Genomic DNA, 25,355 nt, shown 5'->3' with positions numbered 1-25,355 from the left:
TAATGGATAAAAGTTAGGTTTATTATCCTACAGTCGAGTAGTTTCTGAATGTAGACAGTCTGCACATCCTAAAGATGTGACCATAACCTGGATTGTGTGTGTTTTATGTGCCAAAGCTGGGTTGTTTCTCTCTGTTTTAGGGAGTGGAGCCACCGCAGTGGTTCAAGCAGCCTACTGTATACCACGCAAGGAGAAGGTGGCCATCAAACGCATCAACCTAGAGAAGTGCCAGACTAGTATGGACGAACTCTTGGTAAGACACACACACACACACAAAAACACACAAACTGCTCATTAAATGCACGTTAAATTGAACATTTTTGTAACCTTGTTACTTTTCATGTGTGATCAAAGGGAACTACTCCCTTCCAGCACGAGATTGCATTTAGGGCTTTGTCTCTGTGGTCTGTACGTGTGGATAGAGTTAGTTCCACCTCTGCTTTTCATTACTGGTTTTCTCCCAGCCCTCTTCCAATCATCCCTGTCACTTCAAACACTATTCTGGTTGTTCTCCGAAGGAAACTCCACTCACTGCCAGGAAACTATTAGACCACCGTGGGACATCTTCCTGAAGGCTGTATTGTGTCTTCATACCCCCAATGCAATCTTGCTCTGCTGCTCAGCACATCATTTACTGTACGAAATGTGGTTTACAATTTAGCTGAAGAGGTGGAAGGATTATATCCCTGTACGTAGAGATGATTATGTGTTCATTTGTGGTTAGTGGTCTTTGAAGACGGCAAAGTTTCTCACACAAAATATGTATTTGTCAAACCATCTATTTAATTTGTGGGTTACTTCACAGAAGTATGAGAATTAGAATTATATTTTGAATGAAAAGATTAGAAGATGTCACACTATGTTTAGGCACATTCAAGGGCAAAATTTGTGTGTTAACTGTCAGTTAGCCTTATGATCCAGAGCATCCACAGATACTAGACCTCAGTTTTTGGTCTGACACTGTTAAATGAACTGTTATTAACTTAGCCCAGAGGCGTGATTGATGGATTTTTCCAGTCTTCTCTCGTAGTTCCATCCAAAAGTCTGTGAAAGTAACCTGTAGGCAATAAATATTGTGTAAACTTATATGTGTCCATGAAAGATTATGGCTAGCGATCACTGGCAGGTTTCTCATTCTCATTACTCGCTGGCAAACTGAGGAGGAACCCTTCCCCACCCAACCCCCCAACTTCTGGAGGATGAATCAGGGGAATGTTGCTCCCGGATTCTCAGAGCAGGCGGTCACATGGAATACAGCGAGGTCAGATTTCCTGCCTGTGGTTTCCCTCCCCACCCAACCTCCCCCCAAGCCTGCTGGGTGCCCGGTTAAATGGCGAGGAAGCATTAAATTGAACCCAGATTGCCTTTTTTTTTTTTTTTCTTCTTTTTTTTTTTTTTTAAAGAAGCAGCTTTGAAAGAGGTTGCCACAAGTTTTTAAAGAAGCCTGCAGGTCTTTAACCTTTTTACTGTGAAATACTTGAATGTCAGAAAAGCAATAATCTGTCATGTCTACGTGTCTCCATATGCTGCGGTATGTTGTAGTTATTCCTGGCACAGTGATTTGATGGACAGGCGCTTTTGAGGTACTGGAAAGCTGGATCAGATGAAGAGGCAGTTTGTTTACAATTTGAGCATGGTGCAGTTGGAATATCCTCTTGCATAATTACAGCTATTGCTTTTACTTGTTTATTAAAAATCATGATCAACTATATTGTCTATAAAGTGTTTCTGTGGCAATGGATGGTTTACTATATAGCAAAAAATCCATTTTTGGCTTTGAAATACCTTAAAATACATTGAGTTTTCTCAGGGTGACCTGAGAAACATATTGAGTTTGGAGGTTAAAATAGTTATTTCTGGGATAGCAGGTTTGAATTGAGCTCAATGGAGTGATTCAGAGACATATTTGTATCCTTGGCATTAAGTTTACCTTTTAACAATGAAGGCCCATCAATTGCAGGTTGGCAGCTTCTCCATTCCTCAATAGCTTTGCATTTGGGTGCGCGCTGTTGAGTGATTGGGTCACAGTGAGTGTGTGTTAGGCTCTGAGCAACCGATAGTGACGCAACATTGCTTCTATAGTGGCTTCTCTGTGTGTCTGCCATCAGTGTGATTCTGTGGCACCAGTTTGTGACCCAGCACTGTATTCAAATTGTAACAATAGGTCATTTATTTTTTTTTTTTTGCTCAGTTTCAAGGTTCTTAGACACGCCAAAATGCTGAAAGGATCAGACCTAATGTAGAAAAATACAAAATGTCACAGATGAGTGTTATTTCCTGGAGAATCTATGTTGACAGATCATTTGTTGGCTACACCTACTCAAAAGAACTTTGGCTCAGATTCTGCATGAGGTCAACGTACATTTATAGACCCATCACAAGATGGAATAGGTCAGTTTCAGTTCTATTTATTAGATGAGCAAATGTTACATCACTCATGTTCCAAAGAAATTGCATTTGAGGAGTATCTAGCTTCCCCTGTTTTACCAATTTCTGGTGAACATGTGACTACGGGATAGCGTGTAATGTCAAGGAGATATCAGTCACAAGCTACTGACTGTATGAACCAATGCTATAAGGGAAAGTTTGAAAGGTGTGGTCTGATGATGTTATTGATTTGAGTTTTTAACCTATGGTCTGCTTGCTGATCCTCCTGTTAATCTGTGCTTTTTATCCTGGACATAAGTTTGAGATATGGACATGATTAATATGTAAATCTTAAGTTTAATAAATGCCAAACTAACTCATGCAAATGTAGAGGATATTATGGTAATGGTATGCAACTTATAAATGTAACACAGATGGTCATTATCACAATTCACTTGACAATGATGTCCTACACAGGTCAGCATATGCACTTCTTCTTATGTATATTTGAAATTCAAATTTGATGAGCAAAGTATTGGTGCTGTGTGCCTTGGATCATACTGTGGCCTTGGAAAATAAAACCATTTGTGTTGCAGGTGGTTTTGTGAGGTGTCTGTGGTGATTTGCAGGTCGGATTAATTGAATAAATCTGCTTCGGTTTAGGATGAGATCATTGCAACACCCACAACCGTACACAAAGACCACAAGAAAGAATGTCTGAACTAATTCCCTTTATCAGTTCATAGTTCTCTTTCTAAAATGATTAGTAAACAGGATATTAATCGAATACAATTTTGATAATTATTAATTGTATGTAAAGTCATTTATTAAGTAGAACCACCAAATATTTGATGATTTGAAGACATCACATTAGGATCAGGAAACTAGGAAATTAAATGAGAAATGTTTCATTGAAGAGATGACACTGTGTTTTAAGATTGGTATATGCTGATGTCCTGATTAAAGTGTTTTCACAGTGGTTTCCCTGACTGGTTGGACGAGCTTTATCTCTTAATAAAGATCTCCATGTAGCTTATGTTAGGACTGAGGAAGTATTTTACCCATCTGTTCCACATGCTTGCATCAGTGACTAATAAGTTCACACAAGAGACGTTACATAAACTACATGCATGATGTACCTTTACAGGAATGAGTGTGACAGATGCTGCGCAGCAGTTGCCGGTGTCATCATGCATGAATACTTAAAAATGTGTTTACTTTCCAGTCAGCATTGAGACGTCTGCAAAATATTTTCACAGAGGAAAATTTCCTCAAATGTCAAAGGTTACACGTTGGAGGCTGCACAGATAGAAGTAGTGTAAAAGGTTTTGAGCCATGAGAACATCTCCAGTATCGTTGCTGCAGCATAGGTTTACAGTGACCTAATCCCCACAACAAAGAGTCTCTCTGATTCTCACATTGTCTGCTGGAAAAGATGGGAAAACCTGCCAGCTGCCAGACCACGATATCCTCCCTGTTATCCCATTGTTTTTCTTCTCTGGGGTTACCCTGGCCCGCAGAGCTGTGGTGACCTGCCTCTTCCACTGTGCTGAGAACAGAGGGGGGGTGTTCTGCTCAACTGAAGCCAGTTAACAGCCAACAGGCTATATCATTTATTGTTCTCTCTCAGCCTGTAGTATCTAGAGAAAGAATGATAGCTGAGGCAACTGACAGAGCTTGTCATCTGGCCCGACAGACTGGAAGTTATTAGACTGCTTGATAATGAAAAACAGCTTTGGTTCAAAAGCAGACTGGTATGTGGGCTCACCTGTTGGTCAAAAGACTGTCGTTGGTCAAGCTGAACCTTGTGCACTGAAGATTTCTCAGGTTCTCTCTGACAATCCACAGGACAACTGTCCTCTGTGGATTTGTGTGTATTTAAACATGTCTATACCTGTCACGGGCCAGTGGGTTTGTTTCATGCACAATCTGTATCCACCCTTATTATGACTCAGTTCACGTCCTTCTTCCCTTTTTGTCAAGTGCTTTCTAATGGCATCATGATGTCACCTGCCTGCCCTAGCCTCTCTTGGCGGAGGCGCTCACTGAAGGCCACAGGCTCAATAGTGATGACTCTGCTGCTGGTAATGCACATTGTGTTAGCTAAGCATTTATGCTAATGGAACATTAGGCTTTGATTGCTTGCTGTCTGACCCAGAAGCGTCTATTGATTGATCACTTTTATCAAATGTTTTCAGGTTGAGTTTTAAGGTTTCTCAGTTGACAGGCTTGTGGTTCACCAGTCATGGTACGACACTCAATAGCTGTATTAAATAATGTTTAAATATTGGGGAATAGGCTTGTTTGTGGGGAAACCTGCAATCAGATGAGATAGCCAATATCGATTTCACCTCTGTGCAACCACCACAGATATGCTTAGTATCAAGAAAAGGGGGGATGGCTGGCTTTGCTCCATCAAAAGTAAAGAAAAGAAAAAAATAATAAGCTTCTGTTTGCCAAAGTATTCCTTTAAAATAAAAAATAATATTCCCATGAAACATTGCTATCATGAAATATACTCTCATGTCATTCATGATTAGATCACGGCTGCAACTAATGTCAGTTAATCTGCTGATTATTTTTGGGATTAATTGGTTAATTGTTCACAGTTTCCCTAAAGCCCACAGTGACATACAACCAAACAACCAAAAAATAGCAAATATTCACATTTGAAAAGTTGGAAACAATGATTTTTTTTTTGCATTTTCACCTAAAAAAAAAAAAATGAGTTAACGATTATTCAATTATCAAAACTGATGTCAATGAATTATCTGTTTTTTGGTGATTCAATTAATTTTCAAAAGAGCTAATTTATGACACATTTATTAAGAGCTGCAGCGTCAAGCAATCCATTAGTTGATAGAAAATTAGTCAGCAACTCAACCATTTTGACAATCAAATAATCATTTTAGTCATTTTTTGAAAGCAAAAATGCCAAAACATTAGTTGTTTTCAGCTTCTGAAATGTGATGATTTTATGCTTTACTTTGTCAAACGTGATAGTAAACTCATTATCTTTGGGTTTTTGTTTGTCGGGGGGACAAAACAAGACATATGAAGACGTCACAGTTGACTCTGGGAAACTATAACGGGCATTTTTCACTATTTTCTGACAATTTACAGACAAAATGATTAATCAACAAAATAATTGGCATATCAGTCGATAATGAAAATAATAGTTGTAGCTCTGTTGTTATTGATCATTTCAAAACTTATTTACAGTATTATTCTTGAATAGTTCAAGACTGGTTGTATTGCTGTCCTAATATTCCTCAAATCTCACTTCAGGTAGCTCCTTAGCAGTCATATGCCTAACGATTTCAGCAAGTACAGAGGTGCTGTGGTTTAGCTGAACTCCAGTAACAGGTTCAGACATTTGTCAAGTATTCAAGTGCCACAAAACAAGCAAAACCACTGTGATTCAGCGGTCCCACCTCTGACGCCAGCTAGATCTTTTTTCTTAGGAAGCTTGTCTATCCTCAAATGACTTTGGGACTGGTGCTGAAGTGATGGATTAGACCTCTGTGCCAGCATTACCTCAGCGTCGCTTGCTTTCCAAACACACACACACACACACAAACACAAAGAAAGAGAGCTTTGCAGCTGTATAAAGGGCTGAGCAACGGCTGTTTTTTTCACTTCTACATGGATATGCATTATATTAACCTAGCCTATTTCTCTTCCGACTACTGACGTCATTAAGTATTGCACTAAATTTCAAAAATAGCTGCAGCATCAAAGGCATAGGCATTTATTGTGACCACATTCAGTTGATTTCCTCCCGGCTGTTCCACACCTTTAGTGGGGGGCAAATAAGAAAAATAAACTAGTAGGTACTATGTGTGTCTGGGATGAAAATATAAAGAAGATGTCTGTTAGCTTGTTTATTTCAGCACCATGGTTATTTGATGCCTCAGCAATAGGATTAATGAATAACAATAATAATTAACAACATCACATTGGCTCTGATATGAAAACTCAACCAATCTCCAACCAAATGATGATGTGGAGTGTTTACAGATTACATCAGCTTCATTGTGTTAATGGCAAATGAGTCGTGAAAACTGCCCTCTCTCTAGTCAAGCATTTAAGTCTCATTTCGTGTTTTCCTCCAACAGAAAGAGATTCAGGCCATGAGCCAATGCCACCACCCAAACATCGTGTCTTACTACACCTCATTCGTGGTGAAGGACGAGCTGTGGCTGGTCATGAAGCTGCTCAGTGGCGGTAAGTACATTTCTTCCTCCATCATCTGTCCAGTCTCTTATTACACTCAACTCCTACCTTTTAATCTGAATGTTTAGATCTCGTTCATATAAATAAACTGGAAGTATACGGCTGGTCTTAAGTCATATCAAGGAGGCCCAGAAATTTCTGGCAGTGCCCTCGTGATGATGAGAGAGGGACAGTATGAAGAGTAGGGCTAGTTGCTGCTGGTGATGTTAACTGTGATTGTAGGGAATGTGACAGCACTGATCCTCATTGTGTCCCCCATGAGCTGCAGCTCTTTCCGGTTTTAACTCAGCACCGTGCAGAAGCTAATGACAGAGCAGAGGTAATAACAGCCCGCAGGCCGGCGTCATGGCATCCATGTGGCAGAGCCGCAATTAACTAGTGAGAGGAGCACGAGGAGGAGGCCACCATGGAGAAAAAGTCCTCAAAATGCAACAATTGCATCTGCATCTGATTACATTGTTGCTTTTAGTTTCCCCAGGAACATATAAAATCAATTAGCATCTTACTGAAGTTACTAATAGTAACTATCGGAGTATTTGTGGCTCTGGATGAACCTGTGAGCTCTACAGGAAGAAGTGCTTTTACAGCAGACATGTGGGAGCAAATATTTGTCAAGCAAGAAACAGAGGGCTCCTCTAACTCAGAGGTGACGACAGCATGATGAGAGTCATCTATTTACAAAGAGGCAAGAAATTGCCACTCGTCTCTCTATTAATCCTGCTTTCAGTCTCACACACTCAATTATACAAGTACAAGTGTACACAGATACATGTGCACACTAAACATTTACACTCTGTCTCTACCCTTGTTCCCCTCTGGCCCCCAGTATACAAGGTCCCACTGTAATGGATAGTGCCCAGGTGGCATGCCTGGCTCCCTCGGATACACTCGAGTCATGAGCCGCTTGGCAGCCGACTCGCAGCTGGGCCCGAGGCACAGTGCCCGCCAAGCGACGCCTGAGCAGACGGCCAGCCTCACAGCAGGAGCAGACACCACTTAAGATGGCCTCTCGCGTTCCCCTTATCCCGGTTGAACAGAGGCCCTTGATGTGGAGTTTTATTGTGCAGAGTAATTAAATGATGGCCATAGTGATGTCTGCCATGGAGACGGAGCTCAAATGAGGTCGGGTTTATAGACCATCACTCCACAGGGCAGAGCATACCAGCCCCAAGGAAAGCCAACTCCTGTCTGCTCCTCTGGCTTGATGGAGCGTAAGAAACCCCCCTCCGACTTTCCCCTGTCTTCTGGCTTCTGCTGTTGAAAGACTGACAACAGCTTGACCGTTTTCCAATTCTTAGTGGTATGTCACTGTCGGCTATTGGTATGCCAGTGCACTTATAGATGGTATGTCATATGTTACATTGGCAGACACCACTGTTCACACACTAGCAGAGTAAAGTACACCCTGTTCCCCAGGGCGTACTTCAGCAGTTGCCAAGGGGTATGTGGAAAGATTGTGGAGTTGCTAAGCTAATTTTAATATATATATCTATATCTATATATAGATATAGATATATATATGAATTATGATTTGGTAGAAATTAAATTCATCCACATATTTGTCTTTAGGAGATAAATAAATAGGATTACAAATTGGTGTGACTTGTTGGCTAATATTTAATGTATTTATTGTCACTGTAATCAATAAACTACCAGCTACAACAGGCCGACTGCACAGGACACACGTCCCGCTGCCCTCTTCAACTGTAACACCACATGATTCGATTTAGAGTTTGTGAAAACTAGCTAGCAAGCGAGCAGATGCGTCAAAATAGGAAGGTAAAAGTAATGGATATATTGGTTGAAACATCCGGCTTCTGACACTCCCAAATAGTAGAAGTTTGAATGCCAACTTGACCAAACCCACTGAAAAAGAAAATGGGAACACTAGCCTTCGACAATTCAAGGATCACTATGTCTTGTATAAGAAAATTATTGTAGCAGATATCCATTTTTTATATAATTGATGGTGTGAAAGGACATCTATATTAAAACTGAATCAAATACACACATTTGGAACATGACAAGTGGTGTCAATTAGACATTATTAAACTCTTTAACTACTTTTTCAAAATTGTAAAGTAATGGTTTTTAGGTGTATTCCAGATCCCAGTACAGCATTTTAGACCATGTTGTATTTTTTTTTACCCAGAAAAGCAAAACTCCAAAAGGCCTTATCTTTGCAGAGACTGCCCTCCTCTCTGGCAAAGCCATTCAAGGTCAAACCAGTAGACCTGAGCTCTGAGGTAGGTACGCTGAAGGCACAGGGCTTTTCAGGAAATTACTGTCCGGAATGTGACATGTGAACAACTGTTTCGTTGCGGTGCCGCATAACCTGTCACTTACCGAATTCACATTGGAGAGACATCAACTGAAAACCCACAGGGACAGAATATGAGTCATGCTAAAGCAAGCAGAGGAATGTGTTCCCAGGAGATTAATGTGAAGCCTTTTACTGACCTACAATCACTGCTGCAGAGCTCAATTGGATGCCATTCAGAGTGGAAACCAGCTAAAAGAGGATTGTCATTGACTGTTTGAATCTGTTTGACTTTTTCAAGTTTGGGGGCCACAATGTGGCCCTCAACTGTCAACAAAATGCAGACATAGATTTGATTAGGACTCCATGCTGGTTTATGTCATTAAAGGGGACCTATTATGCTTTTCCTTTTTTCAGTCATATATATAATGTTACAATGTCGGATGTTCATATTAAACGTGGCCAAAGTGTCAATGACGTAAACGTATGTTGAAATTATCCCTCTGAGCAAAAAGCACCGGCTTCAGACTGCTCTGAACACTTGGTTTCCAATGTTTTTTCTACTTTCAGCCCAAGCCGATGTCGGCTCATGACAGATTTCTTGTATATGTTTCTGTATATATGGTCATCTGCTCCACAGACAGCGCACAAGTTCACTCCTCCGCTCCACTAACATTATGGCATTTTTCCATGATTTTGGGGGTAGTCACACTGAGCCATGACTCAAGTCGACCTGGCACTCCGTGAGTGTTTTTCCGTCACACAGCACGGCAAAGTAAAATAAGTTGTTTGCCTGTTAGAGATGTGCTGGTCATCTGCAGCTCTTCATCAAACATCATCATCACTGTGGCTGTTTCTGCTTGTACTCTTCCTCCCTGCATTATTTCTAACTGATCTGCTGAACAAAGAGCTCCAAATATCTCCGTAGGTTGTTGTGTCGACCGGTTTTTAGCACAGCTATCAAAATTCTCCTAATTTGGTGAGAAAAACATTTCATTTCCTGTAAATTCCTCACAATAAAATTTCTCTTGTTATTTAGTCATCTTTAATACATTTTTAATACACTTTAAATATGAAGCAGTAAAGCAGGAAATGTTAGGTTTGCATCAGCGGTAACTTAACGCGATTCTGATACGGCTGCCCCTCAGCAGGCTTTCCAGAAAGCTGGCCAATCAGAACAGTGTGGGCTCATTGGGAAGGGGGCCTTAAAGAGACTAAAACTGCCTGTTAACAGACAGAGGCTGAACTGAGGGGCTGCATAAAGGGCCAGTATAAGATAAATAGTTTTTTGAACTGTGAATCATGCAAAGCTACTCTAGTGGAGTGCCGGAATAAAAATATAGAGCTGGAAATGAGCATAATACATCCCCTTTAAAAATCTCCTTAGTTTACTTCTGTTTCATACTCTTCTCCCTGTAAAAATGTGGAACCTATAAATGCTTTGATGGAGGCTTCCCTCAGACTGAGCCAACGATCCTCTCTCCTACACCTTATTTCTACACCACCCACGCCTCTACCACAGCCCCTCCCGTGCCCCACCCACCCTCCCTCTCCTCCTCCTCCTGCAACTTCGCTTGGCATTCCCCATCGGCCTTTAGCACAGTTGGCACCCGCTCTCATCCCCTCGGTTCACCCCCCTTCTCTCTCCCTACTCTCTCATCCTCTCCCTCAGTCTCAAACCTCATGCTCTGACCAAGAGAATGGAGGGGATGATGTTGCTTGGTGAAGTAGAGTTAAGTGGAGTTATCTTAAAGTGCCAGCTTTTAGACCTTCACAGTTTTTGTGTGCAATCCGAAGAAGGGGAGAGATTTAGCTAATCCAGCATGTAACTGAAATGATGATTTAAAAATTTCCTTTGCTTTTGCAAGCTCTACAGTGCACTTCACTCCACTGTCAAGACTTAATATATTCCCTGTCATTTGTATAAAATCTTCCTCCGAGGGCTTGGACATGCCAACAGGTGTCATTTGTCTTGGAAGCCACAGCCTCTCTCATGCAAAATGAACCTTCAGATTGTTCACTTGTAAGTCAGCGTGTTAAAACAGACTAATGAGGCACGAAGAGTTCAATCAGTTGAATTTGAAAGCAGCTGACAAGGCTGGCATTTAGTGATCCTCCAAAGCCTACATTCATGCTGTGTGTGTGCACTTAAAAATCCCCTTCAAAAAAGTGCCACCTCAGCTTAAAGTAAGCCTGTCAATCTGCAGTATTCTCTGGAAAAGCGTTAACTACACACTATTTGTTTGTCTTGCTTCCTTAATTTATCTTTGCCAACTTTTTCTGTTCCTTTAATTCTGTTTAGCTAAAGCAGAGCTGTAACTAAGTAACCTGAATGAGCAAAGACCTTGTCTAACACATTAACTTGTAGGTCATTTTCTCATGTAATCACACCTTCATTTGTTGGCTCTTGAGGACCTTGCCTCACTTGAATGTGGCTCCTGTTTATGCCCTCCTTCCCTATGCACCTTCCTCATTGTCACCTGTCACTTCTTGTCACTTCCTCTCCTCCCTCCAGTCGTTTCAGACAAGAAGATGAACATCAGACCGAGCGCAAACGCATTGAGAGTGGAGGGGAACCGTGTGTGGAGAACAGAGGAGAAAGAAAAAATCAGTCTGCCTTTTCTCGCTGAGCTTCAAAGAGTTGTCACATCACAGAAGCGAGGCTGCACTCTTCTTACACTCTCCTCTTGCTTCTTGCCATTTTCGCTCGCTCACATGCTCACATATACATCCGCTATCTCGTACACTCTGACACACATCTAGGTTGCTCTTCCTGCCTTCCTCATCTGTCCTCTCTTTGAATGGGTTTGTCTCTTTTCCTCACTGCTGAATCACATTTTCTGCCACGCACTGTCACCGCACGAGGAACCCGTTGAACTCTCTCCCTCCCTCTCTCTTCTTACTCTGCCTCTCGCTGTCTCGCTGTGTCTAAGACTCTCTGCAACAACACTGTCTAGTCTCAGGTGGCCCGTCATCTCTGGCTCCTCTGGGTAATGCAGTGAGAGCTCGAGTGAGTGCTGCAGTCGAGAACATCATGGAGTGATTGAGCAAATAAATATCTTTGCACCCCTAGCTGGGCACAGTTGCGAAAAACACAATCAGTTTGGTCCTGGAATTGTGTCATGGACAGTGTTTCGGGACCTTGAAAAGGCCATTTCCAGCTTTTGTTTGCAAGTGCTGCTCAGTGTGTGTGTGTGTGTGTGTGGAGAGGGAGGGATAGATAGACAGTGTGTCAGTGTGATGTTTGTGTTTGTGTATCACTGCAGCACAATACAGCTTGTCAGGCAAGTGGCATTCTTTTTGCTTCTCTGCTTTGTCCCCGTTCACCAGTGTCGCCCAATTTTCTGTCATACCGAATACAAATACTTTTGCAACCTCTTTTCAGAGAGATGCTCTTTATTCTGTGGAAAGTCGCACAAAGGAAATCGTACACTCACAGCAGTCTGACTTTTCATCCAGAGGGCTCCTTTTATGCAGCAGGAGCCAGGCTGAGAGAGGCATGATGACCTGTCTTTTTGGTCTTAACTGGGCCAGGTCAGTGAGCAGAGCGACACTGGCTCTCCATTCAACCGAGGCGCATAAAGACAGACAACAGCTTGACTTATAACCTCAAATGTCCATAACCTGCAGTCTCTCCCCACTCTTCCAAAGTAATTAAAGGGAGATGCACTCTAAAATTTCATTCTTATTTCTAATACCGAAGTGCTCAGTTCAAATTAACAAATTAACTGCAGAGACTGTGATGATGATGTCATCAAGAGTCAAATCCTGGTGCTGCTCTGTAGACAGCAAATAATTAAATGACTCTGACAGTAGCCATGGTGATTTTAACTGAACACATTTTCTGATTACCAGCTGTGAGCTCTGCATTCAAATCAAAGTTATTTGGATGGAAAACCTCAAACAAAAATGGTATGATGTCATGGAGATGTTTATGTTTTAAGGGCTTTGTCTTAATGCAGCTAAATCATGTGTTTTTTCTTTCAATACCAGAACTGAAGAAAATGTGTTTGTGTACCCATAATTTAATTTGTCCAAACATTTTAAGATTATACACAAATTATCTTGACTGATTGTCTGCCAATCCACCAGGAAGTATGTGTTTTCATAAATAAGTTTCGGTTTAGAGCAGGCTTAGCAAATGATAAAGGCTAGCCTGAGGTGACTTTCTCATAGATGCAGGAGCTTGATTATCTATCAAGACCAGAAACAAGACTTTTTTTGCACCCAGTGATTTCCAAAGAGGTCAGCTGCTGGACAGTTTTTTTTTTATCCTTAGACATTGTGGTTGACAATAACAAATATAGTTTTCAGCAAAGAGAACTGAAGCATGAAATTGTAGATCTAGCCTTTTTATCAACCGCTGTCCTGTGTTTGGTTGTCAGGCTCAGTGCTGGACGTCATCAAGCATATCATCTCGCGAGGCGAGCACAAGACAGGCGTCCTGGATGAAGCCAGCATAGCCACCGTGTTGAAAGATGTGCTTGAGGGCCTGGAGTACCTCCACAAGAACGGACAGATCCACAGGTAACAAGAATCATGCCCCTCCACACTGATACTGTAATAAAACTGACACATGACTTTTCTTCACTACTAAATACAGAGGCTTTATTGGACTTCACCTTGAGGGTTTATGGTGCAGAAATATTTTACCTCCCCCCACCCGACTTCCTCCTTTCTGTTCATTTTGTCATAGATGTCATACTAATACTATGTCGCCCTCCTCTGCATTTGTGTGAACACAGTCATTCAAATACAAAACGTTACGCAAATTTAATACTGATTAACTTGACCACAGCCTCCCACAATAAAACAGATTACTGTGTGTAAGATGAATTTCAGATTACATTTTCATTTTAATGAATAAAACATTTGCTTGAGTCAACCATAATTTAATGCATTAAAATACACTAATACCCAATATGAATAGTCTATTAATCAATAAGATGCCTTAACATACATAGTTTTATTAATGTACTTATTAGCATAAATTGTATATATATCATCATAGAATTGTATCATTATACACCCCCTATCATTATTGTACTCTTTCATTCTTCAGTGATTTTCCGTCATAGTCAAAACATTCAGTGAAATCTCTGGCATCCTCTGCAACTTAATTCATGGTATTAATCTATGGTTTATTGCAAAGTGCAATACGTGGGAGTGATTGTATTCCTCATCAGATCAGATGCATGACTGTACCATGGAAATGGCATTTTGCAGACAGCCATTTTCACTCTTAAAGTCCACTGGAATCTGTATAGTGATGAGGCAGTATACTTACCCAATGGGACAGCGACAAGTGTTCGAGAAGAAGAGGCAGAAATCAGAGGGTCACGTGGTATGCCCACCCGGGATGGTCGCATAGGAGAAGAGGGACCGAGACACTTCCTAAAAACTCTCAGAAAAATATGATATGATTGTTTAATTTCATTTGTCTCTCCAAAAAAGTCTCTTAACCTGTCTCAAAATCAGTGAACTAGAGGGTCAAGGGGCAAGATTTGGATGCCTTTCTCAAAACACTATCACATAGGAGCCTGGAAATAAAAGCAGTGGACTGGTACGAAGCTGACAGAATGACAGATCTAGACTGAGACACATCATCCTTCGGTTTCTGCGAAATAAGGTAAAATCTGCGGTGCTGGCAACAGCAAGGAAAAAAAAAGCAGGTGATATAGAGAAATGCTAGGATCTTCTTTTTCCAAGACTACACCCAGGATATACAGGAGAAATGCAGGAAGTATGATGAGGTGAGGCGGATGCTGCAGAAACACAAGATTGAATATGCTCCGCAATACCCGGATATAATGACCTTCACATTGAACAAGCAGCAATACGAAATAGCACTCGCCTTACGAAAGAATAAGAATATAGTTGGAATACAAGCAGGTCAGGAAGAACATAAACTTTTCTTGTATGCTGATGACATTTTGTTGGTTTATAGTAACCCTGAAACAGCAGCATCAGAGATTAATTTAGTAATAGAATCTTTTTCTGAGATATCGGGATATACTTTACAATCAATTGGACAGAATCAGAAGCCATGCCACTATCTAAATTATGCCCTCCATTAATTAGAGACATATGGCTGTTTAGATGGAAGCCATATGGCCTGACATATCTGAGGATTAAACTAACACCGGGTCTGAATAAGATTATGGAATCCAATATATTTCCCATCATTCAAAATATTCAAGCTATGTAAGAGAACTGGACTAAAATGACAAACCAGAATTTTGGAGATTCTTACAAATAAGACACTGAATATTGTAAAATCTAAACTAAATCAACAAATTGGGATTCAGGAGTTATTCCATACAACATGGTATAAAAAGGGGAGTGCCTCAATATTTTATAAGTATATTAAGGATGCACACCCACCGTGATTAGAAGGCCTAAAAATGCGTTGGGGGGAAAAAGATGTTGGGGAGGAGAATTATGAATTATGCTTTTATGGCTTACCACTAAAGAATCAGTCTGCTCACTTTCTACCAATCTTGCATCCAGTTTTAAAGTGAGAAGCACTTAGCCACACCTGTACGATACAAGCCTCGACAGCGTGTTTTTAATAAGGCTCCAACAACTTAAACACAAAAAAACTGTTGCAAGAAATCTGTCAGTAGACTACCACTTCCAGGCTGATAATCTTTAAAGAGTTACTGTATGAATATGCATCAGTGGAATGTGTCAATGGCAGATTTGCATGCCACAAGAAATGTGATCCCGAAAGCTCTGCTCTAAGCCAGTTCAAGACCCGGCTAAGTCCCTGCACTCAAGCTGTTACAATAAACTCAGTCGACACACCGGCTGTAGAAACCATCACACTACCTCCTCTGTATTTAATATTCATCACTCACTTTTTCATACGTCACCTCCCGCTGGCAAACGCATAGCCCGGGACAGGCTACATGTGTAAATAATGCATAGCTTTTAGGCTTGGTTAAGTGCTCGGCAGCTTTCAGAGTAGCATGCCAATGAGAAGCTGAAACAGAGAGAGGAGCTTGATTGAAGACTATGACTGGAGGGTTGGATGAAGGATGCATTGTGTGTAGACGTGTAGATGAAGCTAACAGGCAATGATATCATCGGGTCATTAGCCTTGCAATTAGAAAAGTGCTTTATTGTGCCTATAGAAACTATAGGTAGAGATTTAAGGAATTAGAGCAAACATTGTTTAAATTACTTTGTTAATTAAGAGGAAATTCCACTGCAGTATGCCGCTGCGGCAGCATTTAAGTATCCGCTTTCAGCAAAATGTGATAGGGTTATCGGTCAGTGCCAGAGAGACGGAATTGTTTTACCTTAGTAAAACCTGCCTTAAACTCTGTGCCCTGTCTAAGGAGACATTAGGGGATCACTTATAGATCATTCATTAATCACTTCTGTCCAACCCCATTCCCTGAGGTGTGACGTGAAAAAGAAAACGTGAGGTAATCTCTCAGCACTGAAAATCATCGACATCCTGAGAGAGAGTCCTGAGTCAGTTGATCGGTGTCAAGGGATGTAAACGTGCACGCATGGCTGTGCGAGCTCTCCCGGTGTAAGCTGGATCATATGAGTCGGAGCCCCAGGGCAGGGGTGATGGAGAGAGTCAAGGGGGTGAGGCTTTGAGGAAGAGGGAGAGAAAGAGAGAAAGCGTCACATGATACGTTCCATCCAGCCCCGGACGGCCAAAAAGCAATTAGAGTCTTGCGGCCTGGGCTGTAGGCTCAACTGGAGACATTTACCACAAGACGGTGAACTGCTCCACCTCCCCGTTCACAGCAGCTCGGAAAGTCAGCGATGCAAAGGTGACGCTTGTTATCCAACTTGAGCAACAGGTAGACTCCACGCACATGACATGAGAGGAATGCCAGTTATTCTTCATTTTGTATGTTGAATCTGTTGAAAGCACCCTTGACAGCAGTGATCTTACTCTTGTGGTGAGCTCTTTGTCTGCATGTCATACCTCATTCATCTCTGAGACCTCACGTCTTCTGAGGGAACACTTGAAGGCTTTGTCCAGTATATTACTCTGTGTGTGGTTTATTAATGTTCAGGTAATGGTTGTAGTTATGCCGCCTCTGGGAGCAGTGAGGCTCTTGTAATGGATTAAAGCTAAACCGACAAGATGTAACATTAAAAATTTGATTTGGAAAAACTGATGAGTATGAGATTGAGCAATATGGAGAAAGCAATCAAAATACAGAAGCAGAGACAAGATATCGTTGTGGTCAAAAAGGGGCACAATTAAAAGAGAGAGGATAGAGTAGGTATTTCATCTCAATAGGAAACCCACAGGGCGTCTCATAAACCCTCTTTTACAGCCTTGTCAGGGGCACTGTGAGCCTGGCACCAGGATGTGATGTCAGAGGAGGTGACCCGGTGGAGCTGCAAGGTGCGAGGGCTGCCAGATGAGAAGGATAAATCTTGTTGACAGTTTCATACCGTGGCTGTTCCCGCCTAGCTACTGCCTGGTTAACATTTCAACAGGTCATAAATGTGAAGAGTCCTTTTCATTTTTCAGTATTTTGTGGTTACATAATAACTGTTAGCCTATAGAAACATTCCTGATGAGCTGTAAAGTGCTTTAAGATGTGGAAATAAGCAAAAGATGTGGAAGTTTGGGGTTTCAATCTTCTTGAAAACCAGGCCCACCTATTATTACATCTTTGTGTTACATGGCTAGATGACTGGTAGGAGTTGGGACTTAAACTGCAGGTTGGCTTTTTTCCTCTCCACCACAGTATTTCTTTGAACTTGCATGGTGCATTGTGTCACCACCTCCTCCCTCCCTCCTCCTCTTCCTCTCCCGTGAATGTTAATGACTGTCTGCACTCTGCAGCCTTTTTTCTTCTCGGAGCATTACAATCTGCTGCAGTGAACCATAGCCTCCATGGTTCTTGAATGAGTGCAGGGAGGGGACACAATCAGACTGATCACTCTTTGTGAATGATGCAGCGTCACGGGTGGCCTTTTTTTTTATCAGGGGTGGAGTGTATTCAATTCAAAATGCGCATTACAATAATATTCACGTTATTTGTCACAGCTAAGTTTGAATTTGTGAAGTTCAACAAGCTGAACAGCAGCGGGTCATGACCGTAGAGATGATGATGTCGTATAGAGACAAACATAGACAATTAAGCATTGGGCTCATTTTCTCTTTCAAAGCTTTAAGCCTTATTTTCAGATAACCTTCATTTTGATGTAGAATGTCAAATAAAGTCACTCACTAATCAGCGGGGAAAAAAAGGTCTTCTGATTTCCCTAATCTGAAAATCAAATTATCAGTTCAAGTCAGGATGCTTTGATTTACAGATTAGGGAGACGGTTGTTTGTTAATTAATATTGATTTGTACTGTCTAAAAGTATTGGAATAGTTCTGTTTTAATTATGCATTTGGGCCAATTAATTTGTCCCTTTAACAAAAAGTACAAATAAAGAAAGGCATGCGTCAACTTTCCGGCACATTTCTAGATGTAAAAGAAGCATAATCTTCTATTGTGACTCAATTTTCCTGGTCGTGAAGTGAGATAATAAACTTGGAAGTCTTATGACATAGTCAGATTGGTTTTATTGGCTTAGACTGAACCCGTAATAATGTACATCATTAGCTTAGGCTAAACCCTGAATCACAAGTGGTAGAAGATGATATTGGACCCACTCAGAGAGGGACAGTAGTCTTGTAAACGAAGAAAAAGTATTTTGGGATACTCCCTGACTAGCCTTTTCAACCTCAGGTGGTCCACTCTTCACCTCCTCTCCAATCCTTAAAAAGCAACATCTCAAATTACCGGCCGTAAATCATCCCTGTTGTACGAGCATGCGCTTGATTACGCAGGAGTAGTGAGCGCAAGAAACGGTAAGATACTGTGACCTGATATCACCTAGCTGTTATGTCAGGGCAGCAAAAGTGACAGCGGGACAAGCCAGAGAGCCGCTGAGCACAGACGTCTGTACGGCAGCAGGCATTTTTTCGTTTTTTTTTTTCTTTTTTAAAGCCACTAGCGAAGGCTGTCATCTCTGCTCTCCATCCACCCTTTTCCCATCGTCTGCATCTTCCCCAGCGTGGCGGTTACGTAATTGAACTCGTCTGAGTGCATAAGCACATCAATGTTTGCTACATGTAGTACGCAGACAGCTCTTTCTGTCTGAGCTGATTACTGAAAACACATGGTTTAGAGATGGCATTGATACAGTGAGCTAATACCCTGCTGTGGACTATCCCTGTCTGGTTCTGGATAGTTTTATTATCCCGGCAGTCATTTTCAACCTATGGTCCTAATATGTCACATATGCTGCATTCCTCCCTCCTTGGCTCACTGTTCGCCACTCCCTTGCCCCTGTCGCTATGAGATCTATTGCCTGTGTGGTATTTTACCAGAGCGCTCTTAGAGAAAGAGGCCTCTACACTCAAGGATTTAAACTGTGACCTGTAAACTCTTGAGTGCTTCTACCTCATTGTGTGTTTTGAGTAGGTTGCTTGTAAAGATTGTGCATACAGATTCAGTAGCAGAGGAGTAGGGTCTGCCTCAGGAGGAAGGGTTTGACAGTCGGTCTAGAGGAAGAGATTTTTAGCGATCCAGTGAAAGTTGCAGCGTGAATTTCAAGTTGTAAGCATGTTGTAAGCACCAGAATCTTTTAAAACACCACAATTATCCCTGCAGCATCCCTGCACATGTGTTTATAGCCTATAAGGACTGTATAATATTCCCAAGTGAGTCTTTGTTCCTTGGACGCTGTATCATGACTCATCTACTCACACCAATACTCCAAAGACCGGTCTATTTTCACATTCATTGAGACTAGTTTGCTGGAATGATCCAACAGCATGTACAGTATCTCTCAGCAAAAGCTGCAAGCATTTTACTCCAGTGCCCCCATCTGGTAGCAGAGGGAACTGCTCAGGTTTTGAGACTGTCTCATCTGAATCATTTGTCTGCCTATGATTATCGTTTTAGGAGGTGTCTCGGGGTCATTTGTGTTAACCAAATCTGTTGGAAGTGGTTAAAGGCTGAAGATGTTCTGGGGTTGGACCACTTTGGTGTTCTTTGTCCCATCAAAGCCTCTTCAGCCATCATTCTCTTTAAAATGTACATTCCCTTTCTAAAAGGCTGGACAGCAGAAAGAGCTGACTGTTGTCCTCTGTGACACTGTTGCCATCCTTACTTTTAAAATTTATTTCTTCGCCTTTTCACTCGACCCTTCGACTTTATCTCTGAAAGTCTGTTGCTATGACAACTCTGTCTGGCTGGTGAGATGACGGTATTCATTCTGTGTGGCAGTCCGTGCAGTTGTGTGCGAGTGCACACGAGCGCACGCACGAGCACGGAGGCAGACAGGCAGCCAGACAGCTGTCCCTGCTGAATCCTCTTATCACCACCAGGGGAGGCCGAACAAGGATGAACAAATTAACTACAGACTGTGTGTGTCTCTGTTAACGCCTTAAAAAACACAGAGGTGCCGGAAAGATTAAAGTTTTGAGGCTATTTGGTGTACCGAGATGTATAAAATCCCAAGTTTTATTGAGATACAAGTCAGGAGTCGAGTATAGAAGAGACTCTAAGCTGACATTAAATCAGTGATATAATTAAATTGGGTGATCATCAACAGCCATGTATAGCTTTTAATTTTAAAACCTTATCCAATTTGTTATCTGTCTCAAAAAGTGTATGGAGCCTTCAGGTTGTCACCACAATAACTGTATATACTTTTACAGCAATAATTATTAAATTAATTCCTACCTGTTTTACAATGTCTTTTAATGTGTTCACCGTTCAATCTGCCTGAGCTATTTCAGTCACCTTTTCTTTGACAGCTCCTTGTGAAAGGTATTTGTTTAACGCGCAAATTCTTCTCTCTCGATTTCTTACAGAGATCTCAAGGCTGGCAACATTCTTCTCGGGGATGACGGTTCAGTGCAAATTGCAGGTATTTGGCCAGAAGGCAACTTGCTACCTCCTTACAGCGCTTGTCACTAGTGACCCAGATTAGGTGTGAAGATGTTTAAAACTTCCCTCACCTCTACTGCCACCTCATTTGCCCCTGTTAGACAGCTGACTCTGTTCCAACATCTTAGTGTATTAAACTGCAGGAGGCCTGTTAGGCAGAAGAAAATTAACTTTCTTGACATTACCATTATTGACTTACTGCTTCGGGTCTCATTGTATCTTTTTTTTTTCTCTCCTTTCCCTTCTGTCAGACTTTGGTGTCAGTGCCTTTCTAGCCACAGGTGGTGACATGACTCGAAATAAAGTGCGCAAGACGTTTGTGGGAACACCGTGCTGGATGGCCCCAGAGGTCATGGAGCAGGTCTGTCCTCTTTGGCATGATGCCAGGTGGTAACCATAGCAACAGAAAACTCTCCAAACACAAATTATTAATCTCATCAGCTCACAGCAGGCAAAAACACACATTCAGAGCAGATTTTTCATATGCATTAGGTTTATTTTACTGAATACTGGCACTTTTTTAATAAATCCTACACCTGCAGCTACAACTTGTCATCTCTGATATCAGTAAACACATGGCTGGGGCTTGAACTAGCTGATTATGTGTGATTTAAAACGATGAAAAGGCTCTTGCATCTGCATTAGAAATACACTGTGGGAAATTGCAAATGAGCCCCTTTCACATCCTAAGAACTTTCTGGCTTTTTTACTGCAATAGTGAGCCTCATGTTTCTGTGAACACACTTCATGTTTTAGATAAGTGACTGCATCACTTTAACTTTCGGTAAAAGCTGAATATGATTTCTGCTTCCACAGGTGAGGGGTTATGATTTCAAAGCAGATATTTGGAGTTTTGGGATCACAGCCATTGAGCTCGCTACAGGGGCCGCACCTTATCACAAGTACCCGCCAATGAAGGTGAGAACACTGAGGAACAATCTGAGTTACCTAGAAATGTTAAGTTAATGACATAGAACAAATGCAAAATCAGGTCGTCTGATTCGCTCTAAGTACAACTTCTGAGGTTTTGTGCCCTTATGATATTTGAGTCAAAGTGTTTCTGGTGTGTTCAGGTCTTGATGCTGACGCTGCAGAATGACCCTCCGACCCTGGAGACTGGAATCACAGACAAGGAGATGGTAAAGAAATATGGAAAATCCTTCAGGAAGATGATCTCCCTGTGTCTACAGAAGGACCCAGAGAAAAGGTGTTTATAGTAAAGCCTTTACATAAAGTTTCATACCACACATAATGCCACACAGTGGCTTCCAGTAGGTATATTTAATTAAACACATCTGCACTGTGCTAATTATGTGCTAATTAAATTTAAAAAGCATGTGATGTGTGCAGCTGTAGACAGTCAATTTACACTTAGTGGAACTGATTTACACTGCCTAGAACATGTTAAGCAACTCAGCATGTAACTACTTTTATTGCCCTGACTACAATAATTTGTAAACATCATTGGGAGTATCACAGCTGTTACAGTCAGATGAACAGAACTAATTCATCGTCATTCTGCTGTTTTTCAGGCCAACATCCTCAGAGTTGTTGAAGCATAAATTCTTTCAGAAAGCAAAGGTAGGTGTTTGAGCTCCCTCTGGGCCTGAGACTTAATCAGTCACACCATGAGTCATCAGCATCCCTGTTTCAGACATTGGTTGAGCTTATTGATGAGTAAAGGTCTGCGCCTGCAGCAGTGATTGTGTCTGAATGGCCTTACTTTGGCTTCTGTCTAAAATTAAGCTGCACTTTATGAGCATAGATTGGTTTTTTTAGCTCTAGAGGTTTTGAATTGACCGAAGAAGGGTTTATGGAAGAGAGAAGACGAAAAAATAATGCATCAAGAAATAAGAATAAACCAATAATGTCTCTCTCCCTGAGGTGTTTGCGTGAGTCAGGCTACTTCTTACTTGGCTCGACTTGTCCGTGTGTCCGACCCAAGCTGAGGTCATTGCAGCATTCCTCACGTTATTGGCCATGCAGAGCTGTTTCTAACAAAGGCAGGGATAAGCAGTCTAACTCCAGCCTCCGGCTGCCCAGTGCCCTAGCAACTGGAACAACGAGAGTGCTGGCTCAGCATGTTACACAGGCCCAATACAACCTGGTTGGTTTGCTGGACATGACCCTGGGACAAGAACCGCAATACTCTGTGTTATCAGCAGAGGGCAGGCTTCGTTATTTTTTTTAGAACATATATCAGAACTTTGTGTGTGTGAGTCTGCAGGGGGGATTTAAATAGCTATATGTTAAATCTTCAAAAATGTACTGGGAACAAGAGCTTAAATGGAGTATCTGCCATTTGAAGAAAAAAAATCATATTTACAGTAGGATTACTGTGTGTAAAGTAAAGTATATTATATGTTCCATTTCAATTTTAGAATCATATAAGACATCCTTGAGTACAAGAAATTAACCTGAACAGACTTTGTAGACACTTTGTAGAATTTTTTGAGTGACACCCTTCATTTCTTTCCTCTTCTGACAGACCCATGAATATTTACATGAGAAGTTACTTCAGAGAGCGCCCACAATAACAGAGAGGTCGAAAAGGGTAGGTCAACAAAGACTCACTGTATATATAATCAAATACTGTAGTTTTGGTTATATCTAAAAAAAATAAATAAATAACAAGATGAGCTCTGCTTTGTGCACGTCAGGTACGTCGAGTGCCAGGTTCCAGTGGTCGGCTGCATAAAACGGAGGACGGCGAATGGGAGTGGAGTGATGATGAGCTGGATGAAGAAAGTGAAGAAGGCAAAGCAGCTGTTGCTGCCTTAAGGGTGAGATGAATCCACAAGTTGTTTATCTTTCATATACACATTAACACTGAAGTTATGCTCCAGTTGTCTTTGTCTTTTAATCTCTGTACACTGTTTAAATTGTCACTCTCATGTCTGTGCAGTAGCATGTTTGTCCACTGTCTCTCCACTGAGTCTCCCGTATGTGTGTATGTTCTGTCTGATGGCCAAGGAGCAGCAGGTGAAGCCTGTTGGCGCCCCCAGGCGACAAGTGCGCTTCTCCCTCCCACTCGAGCTGCCTGCGTCCAGGGTTGTTCACTTGCCTCCACAATACAGATGGCATTCCCCTAACAAGGAAGGACTCTCGCTGCACATGTTAGCCAGGGAGCACGTGACAGCCAGAGAGGGCAGGAAAGGCCTTGTAGGGTGACGAGAAGGTGGAGAAAAGAGCAGATAACCTTGGTCGTGAGAGTGAGGGTTGTGCACATGTGTTAGGAAAAGCCTGTGGATACAGGGTACAAGCACTCAGATACAAAAGTATATCAGGCCTATCTTGACAGATGGTTAAATACCCATTTTATGGTCTTTGTCGGAACTTAATTTTGCCATAGTAAATCGGTGCACAGATAAGCTCTTATCCTCCAGATAGTAGCGACTGTTCTGCCGTTATATAACTTTACACTAACCTATCAGACGACAACTAGTAATTACCAGACAAAGTTATACAACAGGCTTGTTTAGAGGAAAAGTTCACATCATCATCTCTAAGCTGAGGTCTGAGCATGCCACAGAATGTGAGTGGAATTTGACCCACAAGTTAACCTCGTCAGAACCCATTAGTCAGTGAGTTACTTTGAGTGTCTTCTTAAACAAGGAGATACTTTGTGTCATGAAGGAACCAAATCAGTTGTTTTCTCCAAAGTATTGCAGCGATTTTAGGGTAGTTTGTGCCAGTTAAGATTTATATGATTAAGATATTTCCATTACACGCATAAGCAAATTTTCAGCAATATATTTGTTTTATAAAATTTAGACAATGGGGAAGTGGCAGATACTGTACCACCCAATTCCTGGTGGCTGTTTAAAAGTTCATAATTTAAAATGAATATAGGGGACATTGGCTCTTTGTTACCAAGTAAAAGAGAGCATTATTTATTCAAAGGAGTGAGAGTTACCTTTCCTGGAAGCCATCTGTATTTCCGTTTCTCTTTCTAAATTACTTTTTATTTATACTGACCAATCAAATCACATTTAATCAATACAGGGCAAATTACTTATCAACCCTGTAAATGATCTTCAATGAGAGCACTAATGATCATCAAGAAATTCAAATTTGATCTCAGTTGCTTTTATGCTGCTTTGTTATTGGCGACATGTCGGCAAACCGAACTTTAAATGCTCACACTGACTCTATGGGTGAAATGATTCTCAGTAGATTAAACAATGCATGTTTTTTATGCTAAAGATCAATAATTTTATACATTGGGGTCCGGCTAAGTCTTTTTTCCACATACTGTAACTGTGTCATATCTGTCTGTGCTGTAAGGATTAATATAGTCTCCTCAGTAACAGCCTGAACAGTCACTTTGTCTGAATCAGATAACAGACTCCTGAGTTGATGAGATTTCTGACATCTGTCCAGACGCCACATCACTGTCCTCTCAGTCGAGTCAGTTTGGCTTCATTTGGGCCCTGCAAGGTTTTTGTCTGATTCTACGTTTCTGGGAGTCGGTTTGGACTTTTTTTGCTTGTTTGTTTTTCCTTTCACAGCCAAGCAGTTTTTAACCATATAACAGTGTGACTTCCTTCTGACCTACG

General features: G+C 41.4%; 1 protein-coding gene across 1 annotated transcript in view; it reads left to right on the top strand.

Moving 5' to 3' along the window:
* The window catches only part of oxsr1b (oxidative stress responsive kinase 1b), a 39,413-nt gene that overhangs the window by 7,313 nt on the left and 6,745 nt on the right, over positions 1-25,355 (top strand). Inside the window, exons 2-11 of the mRNA XM_067577679.1 lie at positions 141-253; positions 6,486-6,594; positions 13,249-13,390; positions 20,721-20,776; positions 21,048-21,157; positions 21,613-21,714; positions 21,870-22,003; positions 22,329-22,377; positions 23,285-23,350; positions 23,457-23,579. Of these exons, the coding sequence (XP_067433780.1) occupies positions 141-253; positions 6,486-6,594; positions 13,249-13,390; positions 20,721-20,776; positions 21,048-21,157; positions 21,613-21,714; positions 21,870-22,003; positions 22,329-22,377; positions 23,285-23,350; positions 23,457-23,579 (1,004 nt within the window). The remainder of the gene's footprint in view (positions 1-140; positions 254-6,485; positions 6,595-13,248; positions 13,391-20,720; positions 20,777-21,047; positions 21,158-21,612; positions 21,715-21,869; positions 22,004-22,328; positions 22,378-23,284; positions 23,351-23,456; positions 23,580-25,355) is intronic.

Source organism: Thunnus thynnus, chromosome 21 (assembly GCF_963924715.1).
Source record: "Thunnus thynnus chromosome 21, fThuThy2.1, whole genome shotgun sequence".
Classification (NCBI taxonomy): domain Eukaryota; kingdom Metazoa; phylum Chordata; class Actinopteri; order Scombriformes; family Scombridae; genus Thunnus; species Thunnus thynnus.
Note: the sequence above shows the minus strand (reverse complement) of the source record. Positions and strands in the feature narration are given on the sequence as shown.